General features: G+C 43.8%; 1 protein-coding gene across 1 annotated transcript in view; it reads left to right on the top strand.

Moving 5' to 3' along the window:
- Positions 1-12,999, top strand: part of LOC102382213 (phospholipid-transporting ATPase IB-like) — an 81,222-nt gene that overhangs the window by 66,105 nt on the left and 2,118 nt on the right. The window contains exon 2 of the mRNA XM_006038940.3: positions 11,825-11,997. Within this exon, the coding sequence (XP_006039002.1) occupies positions 11,825-11,997 (173 nt within the window). The remainder of the gene's footprint in view (positions 1-11,824; positions 11,998-12,999) is intronic.

Here is a 12,999-nt window from a genome sequence, read left to right as displayed (position 1 = left end):
GGGTTTTCTGTTGCAGCAGAAAACTTTTGCTGTGCACAGAGACTCTCATGTGGCGGGAAAATTCCATCGTGCCGAGGCACTAAAATCATTGGGTTGTGAAGGTTCACTGCGAAGGTGAATCGATTTAGCCTTGGGCTTTTTGACTGTCTGTACTTATCCCTCCATCTCTCCATGATCTCTCAGTTCCTGGCTAATCTATAATATGTGACAAGGGGCTCCATTTTTTTTTTTTTTTTTAGAAATCTGCTAGCCTTCCTGCTAATTTTTCCATTTTTGGGGGGCCAAAATTAGTATTTACATTGTCAGTCTCATCAGCAGCCTTCTGCACTTTAGGATTTTTTTTGCCTCCAATAAGAGAGGAGAGAGAAAGAAGAGATAGGAGCTAACAGAGGTCAAGGCAAAACACAAGCTCTTCAAAGCTGAATGAGGAGCTTGTGTATGTGGTATAAGTAAAAGGAAGCTAAGGACCAAATTAACATGTCTGGAGAGAGACTGTTGGGGGAATGAAGAATTGGAAGAGTATTGTTAGGTGAGAGAGTATCAGTAGAAATGAGAAAGGAGGAGCAAATTGACAGAGATGGGAAGGGAATTAGAGTAGAAGGAGGAACTAATGGAGAGTGAAATCAATGCAGTATGGGAATTGTGCTGAGAGCAGAGAGTTTGAGGCAAGGGAGGGGCTGGAATGAAGTACTATTTGAGATGGGAGAACAGATGGTAGGAAATTATTATATTTGCCAGTGATGGCAAATATATTTGGATTTAGACAGGTTGAAGGCTTTTAATACTACATTGTAAATGAACTTCTTTTTAAAGTAAAATCATTCCATCTTTGTAAGAGAACCATATTCTCTCTTTGTTTTCCCTGGTAGAAAAAGAAGTGAAAAATAAGCAAGGAAATTGGTTTTCTTCCCCTTTCTTTTGTATCATTTTTGTAATATGGGAAAGAAAGGAGAGCTAGGAGTGGAGAATAAAAATGGAAAGGAAGTAGAATGTTCACTGATGAACTGAAAATAATTTTTTAAACATTTCAAATAAGTTTCATTTCTAAATCTGTCATTTTAAAGTACAAGTGAGAATATGGCAAACCTTTTCTGTGAACACTTCATTGCACTTGAAAAGCAAACATTTTGACCAGCAACACCTGCTTCCCATAATTACTGGGGCTCTTCCATGGCCTCATGTGGAGAAGGAGCAGGAAGATGGCCTCAGGAGACATGAGAGGGGGCAGGAAATGAGGACTTTTTGGCATGAACCCAGTCAATAGGCAAGAATGGGTGGCTGTCATTTCAAGGAGGTGAAAGACATTATGTTCTGCACTTGGGAACAAGAAAAGGCTTATGAGAGGAATGAGAGAGAGAGAGAGAGAGAAGCAGGTGGGAGGAAAGATACTTTCTCAGTTGCTGTTCCTTACCTTGTTTTACTTGGGCTTTTAATTATGGAGGTTGAAACCAACTTCTGGTTTTGCTATTACAGAAACAGTGAGAATCACTCATTAAAATAGATCCTCCTGGTGTGCACTGGATTATTGGAAATCATTATAATTGCATGCTGCAATTTTATAGTAGACAAAATTGCCAGTTTTTCCTATGCCTTCATTTCCCTGGACTGAATTTGTGTTGTAGTTTGAGTACACTAATCTACTCCCCAGCGAGTTAGATGGTAAAACATAAGTACAACACTCCATGACACCCTAAAGTTAATGCCTTACAGTTTGAGGAAATTGTTTGTTCAATAATAGGAATGAAGAAGGCATAGAACACAGCAATCCATATCCCTAAATCCTTTAAGCAGCTGGATGTGCCGTATGCTAGCAATTATCCAATACAGTAAGAACAGCACACTACATTAACATTAAATGCAGTTAGCTTAATCTGGGGCTTTGGTACCAGTTTGATATTGGCTCCTTAGTTCCCATTCACAGCATGCTTTTGTTTTCAGTGGAGTGCTGCACCCCTGAGACCATAGAAAGCTGATCAGAAAACTGTTCCTTCCTTCTTCCTTGCCTTTAAGCAGCACTTTCCTCTCCCAGCTGCCTGTGCTTTGCATGCTGCCGCCAATAGACAGCTGTCTCCCTGTTTGCCTACTCCTTCTGTTGCCCCTAGCCATGCTGTGGTCTCAGCCTATGCTGATGTACCATCTATTTCCTCGGTGCATAACTCTTGCTTCTGATCTTCCTTGTGCACAGCACAGCTGCCTTTAACTTTTGACCCATCTCCTCCCTCACTCCTTATTGTTCAGTGCAAGAACTAAAGGGTTAATTTTCCTGGAGCATTGTTTTATTCATTGGACTATGATTCCTTTCTATCCCTTACCTGTGTCACAGATCAGAGCCTAGTCTTTGCTACCATGCAAGGACAAAGGGGAGTAAGGGACATAAATCCACTCTTCTGTACCATCTCTGCCTGGCTTCCAGGATCCTGGCTACTGGCACCACATAGTCCCTTCCCACCAATGAGCATGTGTAGATATTTGCAGATATGAGCAAAGCTGGGAGGGGAGCCTTCACTTTATCATGGTTTTGCTCTCTCCTGCATAAAGCTGATCTGGCAAGGAGTCCAGTAAGACTCTTGGTCCTGCTCCCCCAGCTCTTCTTACCTTGAGCAGCTCCCTCACCCAGAGCAGATAGAAAATGCAAAAGACAGCCCTTAGTATCTACCCATGCTTTGAAACCCCTGCAAGAAAGGCTGTACAGAAAGGAAAGTTGTATTATTTTGGTCAGGGGATGGTGTTGTCTTCATCTCTACCTGTAGAGGTGAATTTTCAGCTGCTCTCAGTAGCATTCTGGGAAGGTTACTACTGCTTGAGTGATTCATTCCTTTTGCTGCTGCCTTTTCATTGTGCAGGCCAGGGGAAACTATGGGTGGGAGTGAATTAATCAGTGTTTGTATCACTCTCCTTTCCCCTGGTAGACTTCTTTTGCCTAGCACAGGGCTGCAGACTCCTGGGCCTTGCATCATGGGGGCAGCTCTCCACGGGGCCCCCTACCCTGCTGTGCAGATAGGCTGCATGTGCAGAAGAGGGGGGAAGAAGCCCAGCTACTCATGGGGTAAGGGGAGGATGGGCTATCTCCTTTCCCAGCTGTGTGCACAGCTTGATCCCTGTCCCCTTGTTGTGCAAACTGCTGGGATGCACTGTGACCCCAGCTGTGCAAGGAGTGCATGTAGTAAAGACTTCTCCCTGGGGCCTCTCCCACTGTGCTGCCCTGCCCCGCTACAGAAAGCAGAAGCCAGAACAGAGAGTTAGGATTCTGTGGACCGTACCTGCCATAGCAAAGGAGCAATGTTGGGGAGCAGTGGCTGGGTTGGGAGCCCATGGGCCTAGCATATTGACCACATGCCCTGGCCTAGGATGCTGCTAACTAACTTGACCATTCTAACAACTACTTACTTTCTCCAAGCTGCGGAAAGTTTGGGCTATTGTGACACTTACTTATACCAAGCAGTACCCTACCCTACCAAGTAGGTCTGTAACAAGCAAGACCTACTTGTTTTCATTGGGCTGTGTGCAACCCAAATCCCAATGTTGCTAAATATGAGTAAGGATGCCTTGACCTTGCTTATCAGTTAGGTGCAATCTCAGATTGCCTCTGCTCTCAAGTTTACTCAAGACACAAGGCCAAACTCACTCTTAGCAGGTATTGTGTTCCAAATTATCTGGTACACACTTTTAGAGAAGCTTGCACTTCTATATTGTGACATCATGTTGTTTTTAAATGTTTAAATTGCTGCCACAATCACGGTCACTTGGATTCTAACGCAGCAGGAAGCTGTTGAACTTCATTTGACTCCAAATACAGCCCCTTTGTTCAAGCTGTTATGTCTTTTGATGCATTTCAGTTTTTCTTTGCACATCTCTTATCTGCTGTACTGGAAAACGTTACTCAGAAGGCAAGCAAGACTAAGTAGCATCCATGTCTTTCTTGCTACTGGGTACACTACACTTGCTGTCTGCTTTCATGGAAGGTCATATCAAGTTCATTCAGTGTTGTGAATGAAAATAATCAATTGATGAAAGTACAGAACTGGAAACCTTAGTGTATTTTCTTCTGTCTAAAGACGACCAGCTTTATTTTAGATGGAATGATTGGGATGTTTTCAGTTCTAAAGGCAGATGTCTTTTGAGACCTTCAAACAAAAGTGCTACAGTGAAAACCTATTATTGTAAAAACTTATATCACAATAACAGATTGCAAATAAGTGAAGAGTAAATAAATGAGGTGCTCACTTTCCCTGTTGCTATTTCATTTAATCTTTTCAGTATAGACATATTAGGAGCGAAACCCCAAAGGGTCTAGAGTTTGGCCACAAATGTGGTACATTCAAGTCCTGACATTTGACATGATGACTACTGTCACAATATCACTACACTGCATAAATGGCACCGGATCACAGTTTCAGTGCAGAAAAATGTATGCTTCAAAGAGTGGTGGTAGAAAAGGACCAGCCATATCAAGGAATGGCCCGTGCTCTTCCTCTGACGTTAGGAACAGATGTTGCATTTGTCCTGGAACAGGGAAGTCCTGCAATTGGCATGTATCGGGGTTGAGTGAGTGGCTGAATATGTTGCTGCTTTTCTGCAATTGATTCAATGACGCAATCCCAGGACAACTTTTCCCTTGCACTTTGCAGTGTCCTGGGGCAGACTGTTAACATTTCTTATCCTGTGAACCTTTTTCAGAGTATATCCTGGGACCATGGGAGGATCTAGAATTTTGAAAAGGGGTGTGCAATGGCGTGGTGCTTCATCACATATAAAACAGCACATTTTTTTCGATAGTTAAAAAGAAATTTGAAGCTTTGCTAAGACCCAAGGGACTTACTGCTGCATTATGCTATTTAAGATTGAAGCAAAACCAAATATAACTTCATTGGAATGCATTTAAAGCAGTCTGCAGGGCTGTGAAATAAGACTTTCATTGCCAGGAGCAGCTAACAGACAGCAGAGTTACAGAACAAAGGCTAGCTTGATTTGTGGAAACATCAAGACAATTAAAAAGAATAGAAAGGTTATTAATACCTGTGGAATGAAGAGTTTAGGAGTGATCAGGTAGCTTATAATGAGCCATGAAGTCAGTTGACTCCATCACTGCTGCCTGAATAGAAATACTGCTGCTACTGCCAAGCAGTTGGTTTTAAACTTTTGGTGGAGCAGGAATCAAAGGGGGTGCAAGTGAACCAGTCCACCCTCATCCCCAGATCTGACTCTGCCTGGGACAATGGGCATGAATGTCTGAATGATTGCACTTTGTCCCAGGATAAAGTGATTCTTTTGGGACAAATGCAATGTCTGTAGCTTCAGAGTCCTCCAGTAGGAGGTTCCCATGATCACCTTTTAATAATATGAGACTGTCAAAATGTTGTTTTTGAACCTGTTAACTTTGGTGTTAGTTTGGCAAGATGAAGCAATGCTTGCTTAAACTGGTTAACATAAATAAATCCATCTTTATATTATGCAAGATGCAGGTGTAAAAAATCTCTCTCTCCACGTTACAGTAAAATGACAATTTCTATTTTAGATCATTGTGGAAATCAAATTTGTACTGTATGTGTATGCAGATACATTGATCTTACACCCGTTCCAAAAGAGAACTAATGTATTATAAGCACATTGGCTACTATTGCAAAATCCATGAAATAAAAGACTTCTTCGTGTTCATATGAAAGTATTTTAAAATGCAGTGCTGGTGTTTTCTTTTGCCATTTTTTTAGTAACCTGGCAAACTGTAGGAATGTGTGTGTTTACATATATGTGTGCACACACAATATATGGGATAGTTTTCAGTTGGAAAATGAAATCCCTATAGAAAGGGTTTTGTGAGACTGTTTCAGGAAATCTAAGAAATCTACATTTGCAATCTGTTTCTTTGCCTGGCAACTTGAAAAGTTCAAGAGTCCCACAGAAAATCATAATTGTTACTAGTATTTTTTTTGTAGTGTATATATGGAATGATAATGAACTAGGGTTACCATACATCCGGGTTTTCTGAGACATGTCCTCTTTTTGGGTCCTCCCATCTCAGTCCAGGGTGTCTTTTTTTTTTTTTTTTTTTTTTTTTAATACATCAACAAATGTCCAGGATTTCGATTTGCTCGGCGTCAAAGTTTTCCCCAGCATTTCCTAACTTGTCCTAGCAAGGAGCTGCTTGGGGCTGGGGGCAGCAGGGGGAGGGCAATTGGAGGCATCACATGTGCCTGTGCATGCACATGAACATGGCTGGCATGCAGCCAGCTAGGCAGGGTGGTGGGAACAGCCCCAGCAGCTGGATGCAGATAAGTCTATGGGGGACAGGGGTTGGAGGGCCAGGGCTTGGGACTGTCTTGGGGCCCCCAGCCCCAGGCAGCTCCTTGCTAGGGCAAGCCAGGAAGTGGCGGGGGAGTGGGGTGGGGACATGTATGTGTGCGTGTGTGTATGGCAGGGTGTTTGGTAGGAGTGTGGGGAAGGTATGGGTGCGTTGTGGGGGGTGGGGTGCGGGGGGAAGTGCCTGCTGGCGTTGGGGGAAGCTGTCCAGGCACTGGGGCTGCAGCAAGACAGGGAGGCACCTGCCCCTCCAGCGGGGGAAGGAGGCTTGAGGGTAGCAGGGAGCTGTATGTCCTGGTCGGCAGCGCTGGGGCCAGTGCTCTTGCTGTTGGGGGTAGGGCAGCTGGGAGATGCTGCAGGGCTGTGGGGAGCTAGGTGCTGTGGGTCAGGAACAACTGGTACAGAAGTAATCTGGTATAACTGGATCACCTAACTTGGTTATATTTGAAGTGGTGATGATGGAGTCTTTATACTCTTCTGATATACTTTCATTTCCCAAATAGTGTGTGGATAGGCAAATTTCTATATCTTTTGGATAGGTTAATCAACACACAATACAAAACCAAAATACCAAGCAATATTTATCTCATAAGGCGAGTGTGGAGGGAAAATTGTCGCTGTACAATAATGTTGAACTTAATCTGTGCTCTTCAGCACCAGCAGATGTGTAGTCTGTGGGGAGTAGTTTGGCTACATTTGGATTGATTGTTTTATTTTGTTCTGTTTTGTTTTCTGTTTTATTTACATCTGTCTGTTAAATCAGAGATGTAAATAGAAAATACAGTGCTCGGCAACAACTTTTGGGTTTGCGACTTTCCCTGGAGGAGTTTGAGTCCATAAAATGATGAATGGCTTACAATGAGATGTAATTATTATATTTTGATTTCTGATATAATCCTGTTCTGGTATTTTTTTCATATTATAAGTATTTCCTGCAGACCAGCACTTTGGAACATGACAAAGAAAGCAAGCACACCCTAAGAATGATGCACTGATTCATATATTTTGATACCAGGTTTTAAAATGTCATAATGCTGTGAAGAGCAAATATATATATATATATATTTATATTTATATATTTATATTTATATTTATATATATATATATATTTATTTAAGTTTCCATGGCTTATGACTATATACAAGAGAATGGAAACTACTTATGGAAAATGTGAGCTGAGGGTTGGGGATTCTTATGGAAGCTACGGAGTCTTTCCTCTTAAGCTACAGAGTATGGGAGTGAAGATATATTACCTCTATCCTTTTCTCCATAAATCAAGATACCTTGTACTACATGCTTTGTATTCAGGCAAAGTCAGCTGCATTCTCTGGCCAAATGCCCCATCAACAGCATGCCAGGACAGTCCAAACATGTAGGTAGTTGTTGGACTAGAGAATAGGAAGTAGCTAGCTTGGCCCCTAAGAGAAGCATAGTGGAGCAGTATTCAGGCAGGACTCAGTCAGGTTGACTATCCCTGCCTCCAGAGAGCCCATTTTTACGTTTTCAGAACCATTGTATTTTTCTTGTCTTTTAGACTATCCGTTCCAGATTCTCCCCATGAACAGGATAATAAAGCCTAGAGGTTCTCCACACAAAAGGTGCTTAATGTGACAGGCTCATTTGTAATGTGTCCAGTTGGATGCTTGGATTCAGCAGTTTGATTACTTACTATAATTTCTGAATGTCACTTATCACCATAGAATCACAAAACCGAGATGAAATTGATTGATTTTTTTTTTTCATTTTGAAATGAGAAAACTAAATATGGTGGTAGAGTAAGAAGCCATCAATTTATTAAGCGTCTTATTTATCAAAATATCCTGGCCCAGTAGAGGCAAATTAAAGTTCTTGCTATGTAAGCCTAGTTGTCTAAGAGTCAAAACTAGGAGTGAGACCTTCTTTTTCAAATCTCGGTGTACTTTATGTACAAAAGTATGTGCACATTTATAAAATCATTGAACAGTAGGGTTGGAAAGGACCTCAGGAGGTCATCAAGTCCACCCCCTGCTCAAGGCAGAATCCTCCTGAATAAACCATCCCAATCAAGTGTCTCTCTAACATGCTCTTAAACATGTCCAAGGATGGAGGTTCTATAATGTCTTCAGTGCTCACAGGTCTGAGTAACTAAGTTTCAAAAGGATTTTTAGCAGTAGTCTAGTTGTGCTTCTATTGATGTCAGTCATAAAACTGACTCCACTGAGAACAGTTAGGCCTTGTTTACATGGTAATTTTGGGTGGCTCCTGGAGCTTTTGGAGACAGGGTGGGGGCAGGGGGCAAGCAGAGTCTGTAAGGAGGATTGGGGGACTAGAACGGTTTGCCAGGTGGGCAAGCAGAGTCTGCAGTGGGGTTGGTGGGGTCCAGCAGGGTTTGCTGGCATCAGGAGGGCTAGCCAGACCCCTTGAGGGGGCTTGGGCAGATAGATTTTGTAGAGATTAGGGCTGGAAGGCACCTCAGAAGATCAAGTTCAGCCCCCTGCCCCAGGGGCAGGAAGTCAGCTGGGGTCATAGGATCCCAGCAAGATAAGCCTCCAATTTTCTCTTGAAGGTGTTCAATGTAGGTGCTTGAGCCACCTCTGATGGCAAGCTATTCCAGACCTTGGGGGCTCGGACAGTAAAGAAATTCTTCCTTATGTCCAGCCTGAAACAGTCTTGCAGTAGTTTATAACCATTCGACCTCGTCATCCCTTGGGGCGCTCTGGTGAACGAACGTTCCCCCAGGTACTGGTGGTCACCCCTTATAAACTTATAGGTGGCTATCAGATCACCCCTGAGCCTGCGCCTTTCCAGGCTAAGGAGCCCCATAGCTCTCAGCCTGTCATCGTAAGGTCTGTTTTCCTGACCTCTGATCATGCGTGTGCCTCTCCTCTGGACTGTCTCAAGCTTCTCCACATCCTTTTTGAATTGTGGGGCTCAAAACTGGACACAGTACTTCAGCTGCAGTCTCACCAAGGCTGACTACAATGGTAGAATGCCGTCCCGGGATTTGCTTGAGAAGCATCTATGGATGCAAGCCAGCGTTTTGCTTGCTTTACTAGCTGCAGCACCGCATTGCAGGCTTATGTTCATCTTGTGGTCAATGATGACCCCCAAGTCTCTTTCTTCCATAGTGCTAGCCAACATAACACTGCCGACCCTATAAGGATGCTGCAGATTTTTCCTCCCAAGGTGGAGAACCTTGCATTTTTCAGTGTTAAACACCATCGGGTTCTCATCTGTCCATTTGCTGAGCCTGTCCAGGTCAGCTTGGATCGTCCTCTTGTCTTCTGTGTGGATGCTTTGCCCCAAAGTTTGATGTCATCGGCGAATGATGACATAGAGGGGCTCTCTCCCTCTCCCTGAGACCAGGGGCTATTTTTAACCCCCCGAGCTAACCAACCCCCCTGATGTTGCCCGCCTCTCTCCTACCCTGACGTACTTCCTCAGCTCAAGGTACCAGTGAACACTAGTAAAAATGGCACCAGGAGTGGCTTGTGAGATTAGGGTGTTTGGCGGGCTCAGGGAGTGCTGCCTGGTATGTGGGAGGCCTAAAAATAGTCTGGTTCTGGGAGGGATGATAGGAAAAATGTAGCCCCATGGCTGAGGCTAGCTGCTGGGATCCAAATACTGGGATTTCCTAGCCCTGGGGCTGTGTTGGGAGTTGTACAGAAGTTCAGTTAGATCAGTCTTACTGAACCTGATCCAAGTTAGACTGCCTTGGAGGTAAACCTAACTTAGATTGGATCAGCCATTTTTAGATGAATCCAAGCTTCTTGATCTTCTATATGGGAACTATACAGATCCACCTTACTAGACATCCAAGTGTAAGGTCTGCACCTGGGCAAACTTAGTTAGATTGGGTAGTCATGTTTAACACAATCTAACCTCCCCAAAAACCCTTATGTACCCTAACCACTCTAGGCTACATCTTACTGTAAACACCCCTGCTGCCCCATCTCCCCCTGGGCTAGACTGAGCCCACTACCACGCCCTGCTCTCCCCAGTGTTGGCACTGGGTTTATGACCCAGATACCTTGTTCTGGGTGGACCCAAACCCTCAGACCAACCACAACTTCTTCCATTTGATAATAGGCAAATTTTATTGATACACAGTGATAGCAGATCAGAATAACACCGGCAAGGCAAACAAAATAACCCATCCCCCCATTCTATATGTACCAGTCCTAGGGTTTTCACAAAGGGGAAGGTACATCTGGCCAGTATGCAAGCTTCACCCTGTGGTTCTTCCTTGACTGTCAGATGTCAGCAGCCTGGATGTTGATGGCTGAGCCCTTCCCTCCCCCAGGGGTGTGGGTGAGATGGGCTGGTGGTGTGCCCTCTGTCCATGGTGGCCTTGGGTTCCCTGCTCAGAGACCCTTTGCTGCTCTGAAATCCCTCCTTCTAGTATGCTTTCTTTCCTCTGATGTTGGTTTCCCTATGGTCAGCATACTGTCCACAGTTTGTCCTGTCAGCATATTCCTTTGTTTCTCAAACCCATCGTCTGCACACATCTTAATTTGGTCATTTACTGATGTCTTACTTTGGGCATGTCCCAGACTCCTAATTTGGTCTGTTCACCAAAAATGGAAAGCCCTGGGGCTCTGTAGCTGGTCACTAACCTGACTCCAATGTGGCAAGCCTATCTCATGTTATGGGTACACTGTTCATGTTTTGAATTTCCCAGGATGTGTGTACCCACTTGCCTGTTGGCCTTGGATGTGGTGTCTGCCTCGAAGGCTGTGATCCTTTGTCACAAACAGGTTTTTAGAAACCAGTTAATCCTTGCCATTCCCCTGAACCATTGTTTTAATGCACTATCTACTTTACCTACAAGACAATTCCTAAAAGTAAGCCTCTAAATATCATTTTCTAGCCAGCACCCCAGGTCCCTGCTTACTGACCTGCCTATCTCCTCCACCTTTGTACTTATGGCTGCCTGTGCTGCCTATCCCAGGGGAGCAGGCAGGGAAGGGTTAGCCTGCCTGCTTGGCTGCCACTTCTGCTGTCTGGGCCACTGCTGGGCATGCAGGTTAACCCTTCCCTGCCTGCTCCCCTGGGGCAGACAGTACAGGCAGCCACAAGTGGGTGGTGGGGGATGGGCGAAGCCCCAGGGGTCAGGAGGGAGCCTCTCGGTCCTCTAGTCCGCTGCTGGCCAGAATGTGTGACAGCACCAAACTCGAGCTAGCACTAACACCATTTGATCTTTGTGTGGCTCACTGTGTAAAGTGTAACAAGGCCTTTTGACCACCTTGAGCAATTGTATAAATCCTACTTTGAGTCTGTTAGATTGAGGGGATGATTGAGCAGTAGTAAATATCTGCCACTTTTGTATAGCAGTTCTCAAACAAATGTAAATCTTTTTGGATTAGGGATTGGAATAGGAAGTTCAAGGAGTCCACAGTATATTAAGATAGAAGCAGTGGAAAAAGGTATAAAAGGCATCAGCCCCCACTTATTCTAATCAAGCATGCTATTTGTGGTTTGGAATGGTTTAGATTGCAACATCAAGAAATATAATTTTTCTTTTTTTATGTATGTGTTTCTGTTTTAGGCAACCAGGGCTGCCCTTACACAGCACTGCACAAACTTGGGAGATTCACTAGGCAAAGAAAATGATATTGCCGTGATTATTGATGGCCAGACACTGAAGTATGCTCTCTCGTTTGAGGTCAGGCAGAGTTTTCTGGACTTAGCACTGTCCTGTAAGGCAGTCATCTGCTGCAGGTAAGAAATGTCAAGATTTTTCTCTAGTGTAAAGCTGGCATGGAATTTGTGCAACTTTTACTTGTGTTTTAACTAACTATCAATAGCACATGCAGAAAATAGACAAGTAAAAAATCCAGCTTATTGTTGAGAGAGGGGGAGATGTCTGATGCTCGTTTATTCACAGATGGGTGTGAGTTGTCTGTTATTTACAAATTATTAAGAAACTAGCCTGTTCACAGGGTGGTCCCACAATGGCTGTGTGGGAGGAATATTTCCATGCCAAAGGCAGTTCTGTGGCAGCTGCTGCTGCAGTTGCTTCCATAACTGTGGTGCCTCCAACTCTGCAGGAGTGTGTGAACAACTGGCTAATCGATGAAGTCTTGCATTTTTCCTTCTTCCCTTACCCTGACAACTTGTGGTCACAAGGCAGACAGCCCTTGTGAAGCACGCAAATGATGCACACCTCCTGCCCAGACTCTGGTTATGTTACATTCTTTTCAGCTGTGGAAATGTACTGGATCTTGAAAACTGAACTAGTATGATGGTCATCTATTAAAAATAGTGCCATGACTGCAGAAATAGAGGAAGGATTTTCCCCTTATAAAAAGAAGAGTGGCTTTTAAAAACTGTAGATTTACTTTTTTCCTGAGCAGGAACTTATAACTGTTATAAAGTAATAGGATATAATAAGGAAATGAGGGGCTTCCTTACCCCTTGATTGCAAGGGTAGATATTGAAGAATGGTAGTTGTGACGTAACACATGCAGTTGTACCTGAGCAATAGGATTTAAATAGCCAGAGGTTGATTCCACTTCGATTGACAGCCCGTTCATTAAGTAGAGCTGTGGAAAGAGGCAAGGAAATTTATACTAAATACTTCATCAGGTACAGAATATCTCAGCAGTATGTGTTAGATTGTATTTTGTGTGGGTTTCCCTAGATGGCTGCCATCTTTTGATGTTCTCCTGTGAATATTATCCTAGCTTAGAGGTTTGACTAGGTGTAGCACCAGGCATTCTC

This window comes from Alligator sinensis, unplaced genomic scaffold, assembly GCF_000455745.1.
Source record: "Alligator sinensis unplaced genomic scaffold, ASM45574v1 scaffold2128_1, whole genome shotgun sequence".
NCBI lineage: Eukaryota > Metazoa > Chordata > Crocodylia > Alligatoridae > Alligator > Alligator sinensis.
Note: the sequence above shows the minus strand (reverse complement) of the source record. Positions and strands in the feature narration are given on the sequence as shown.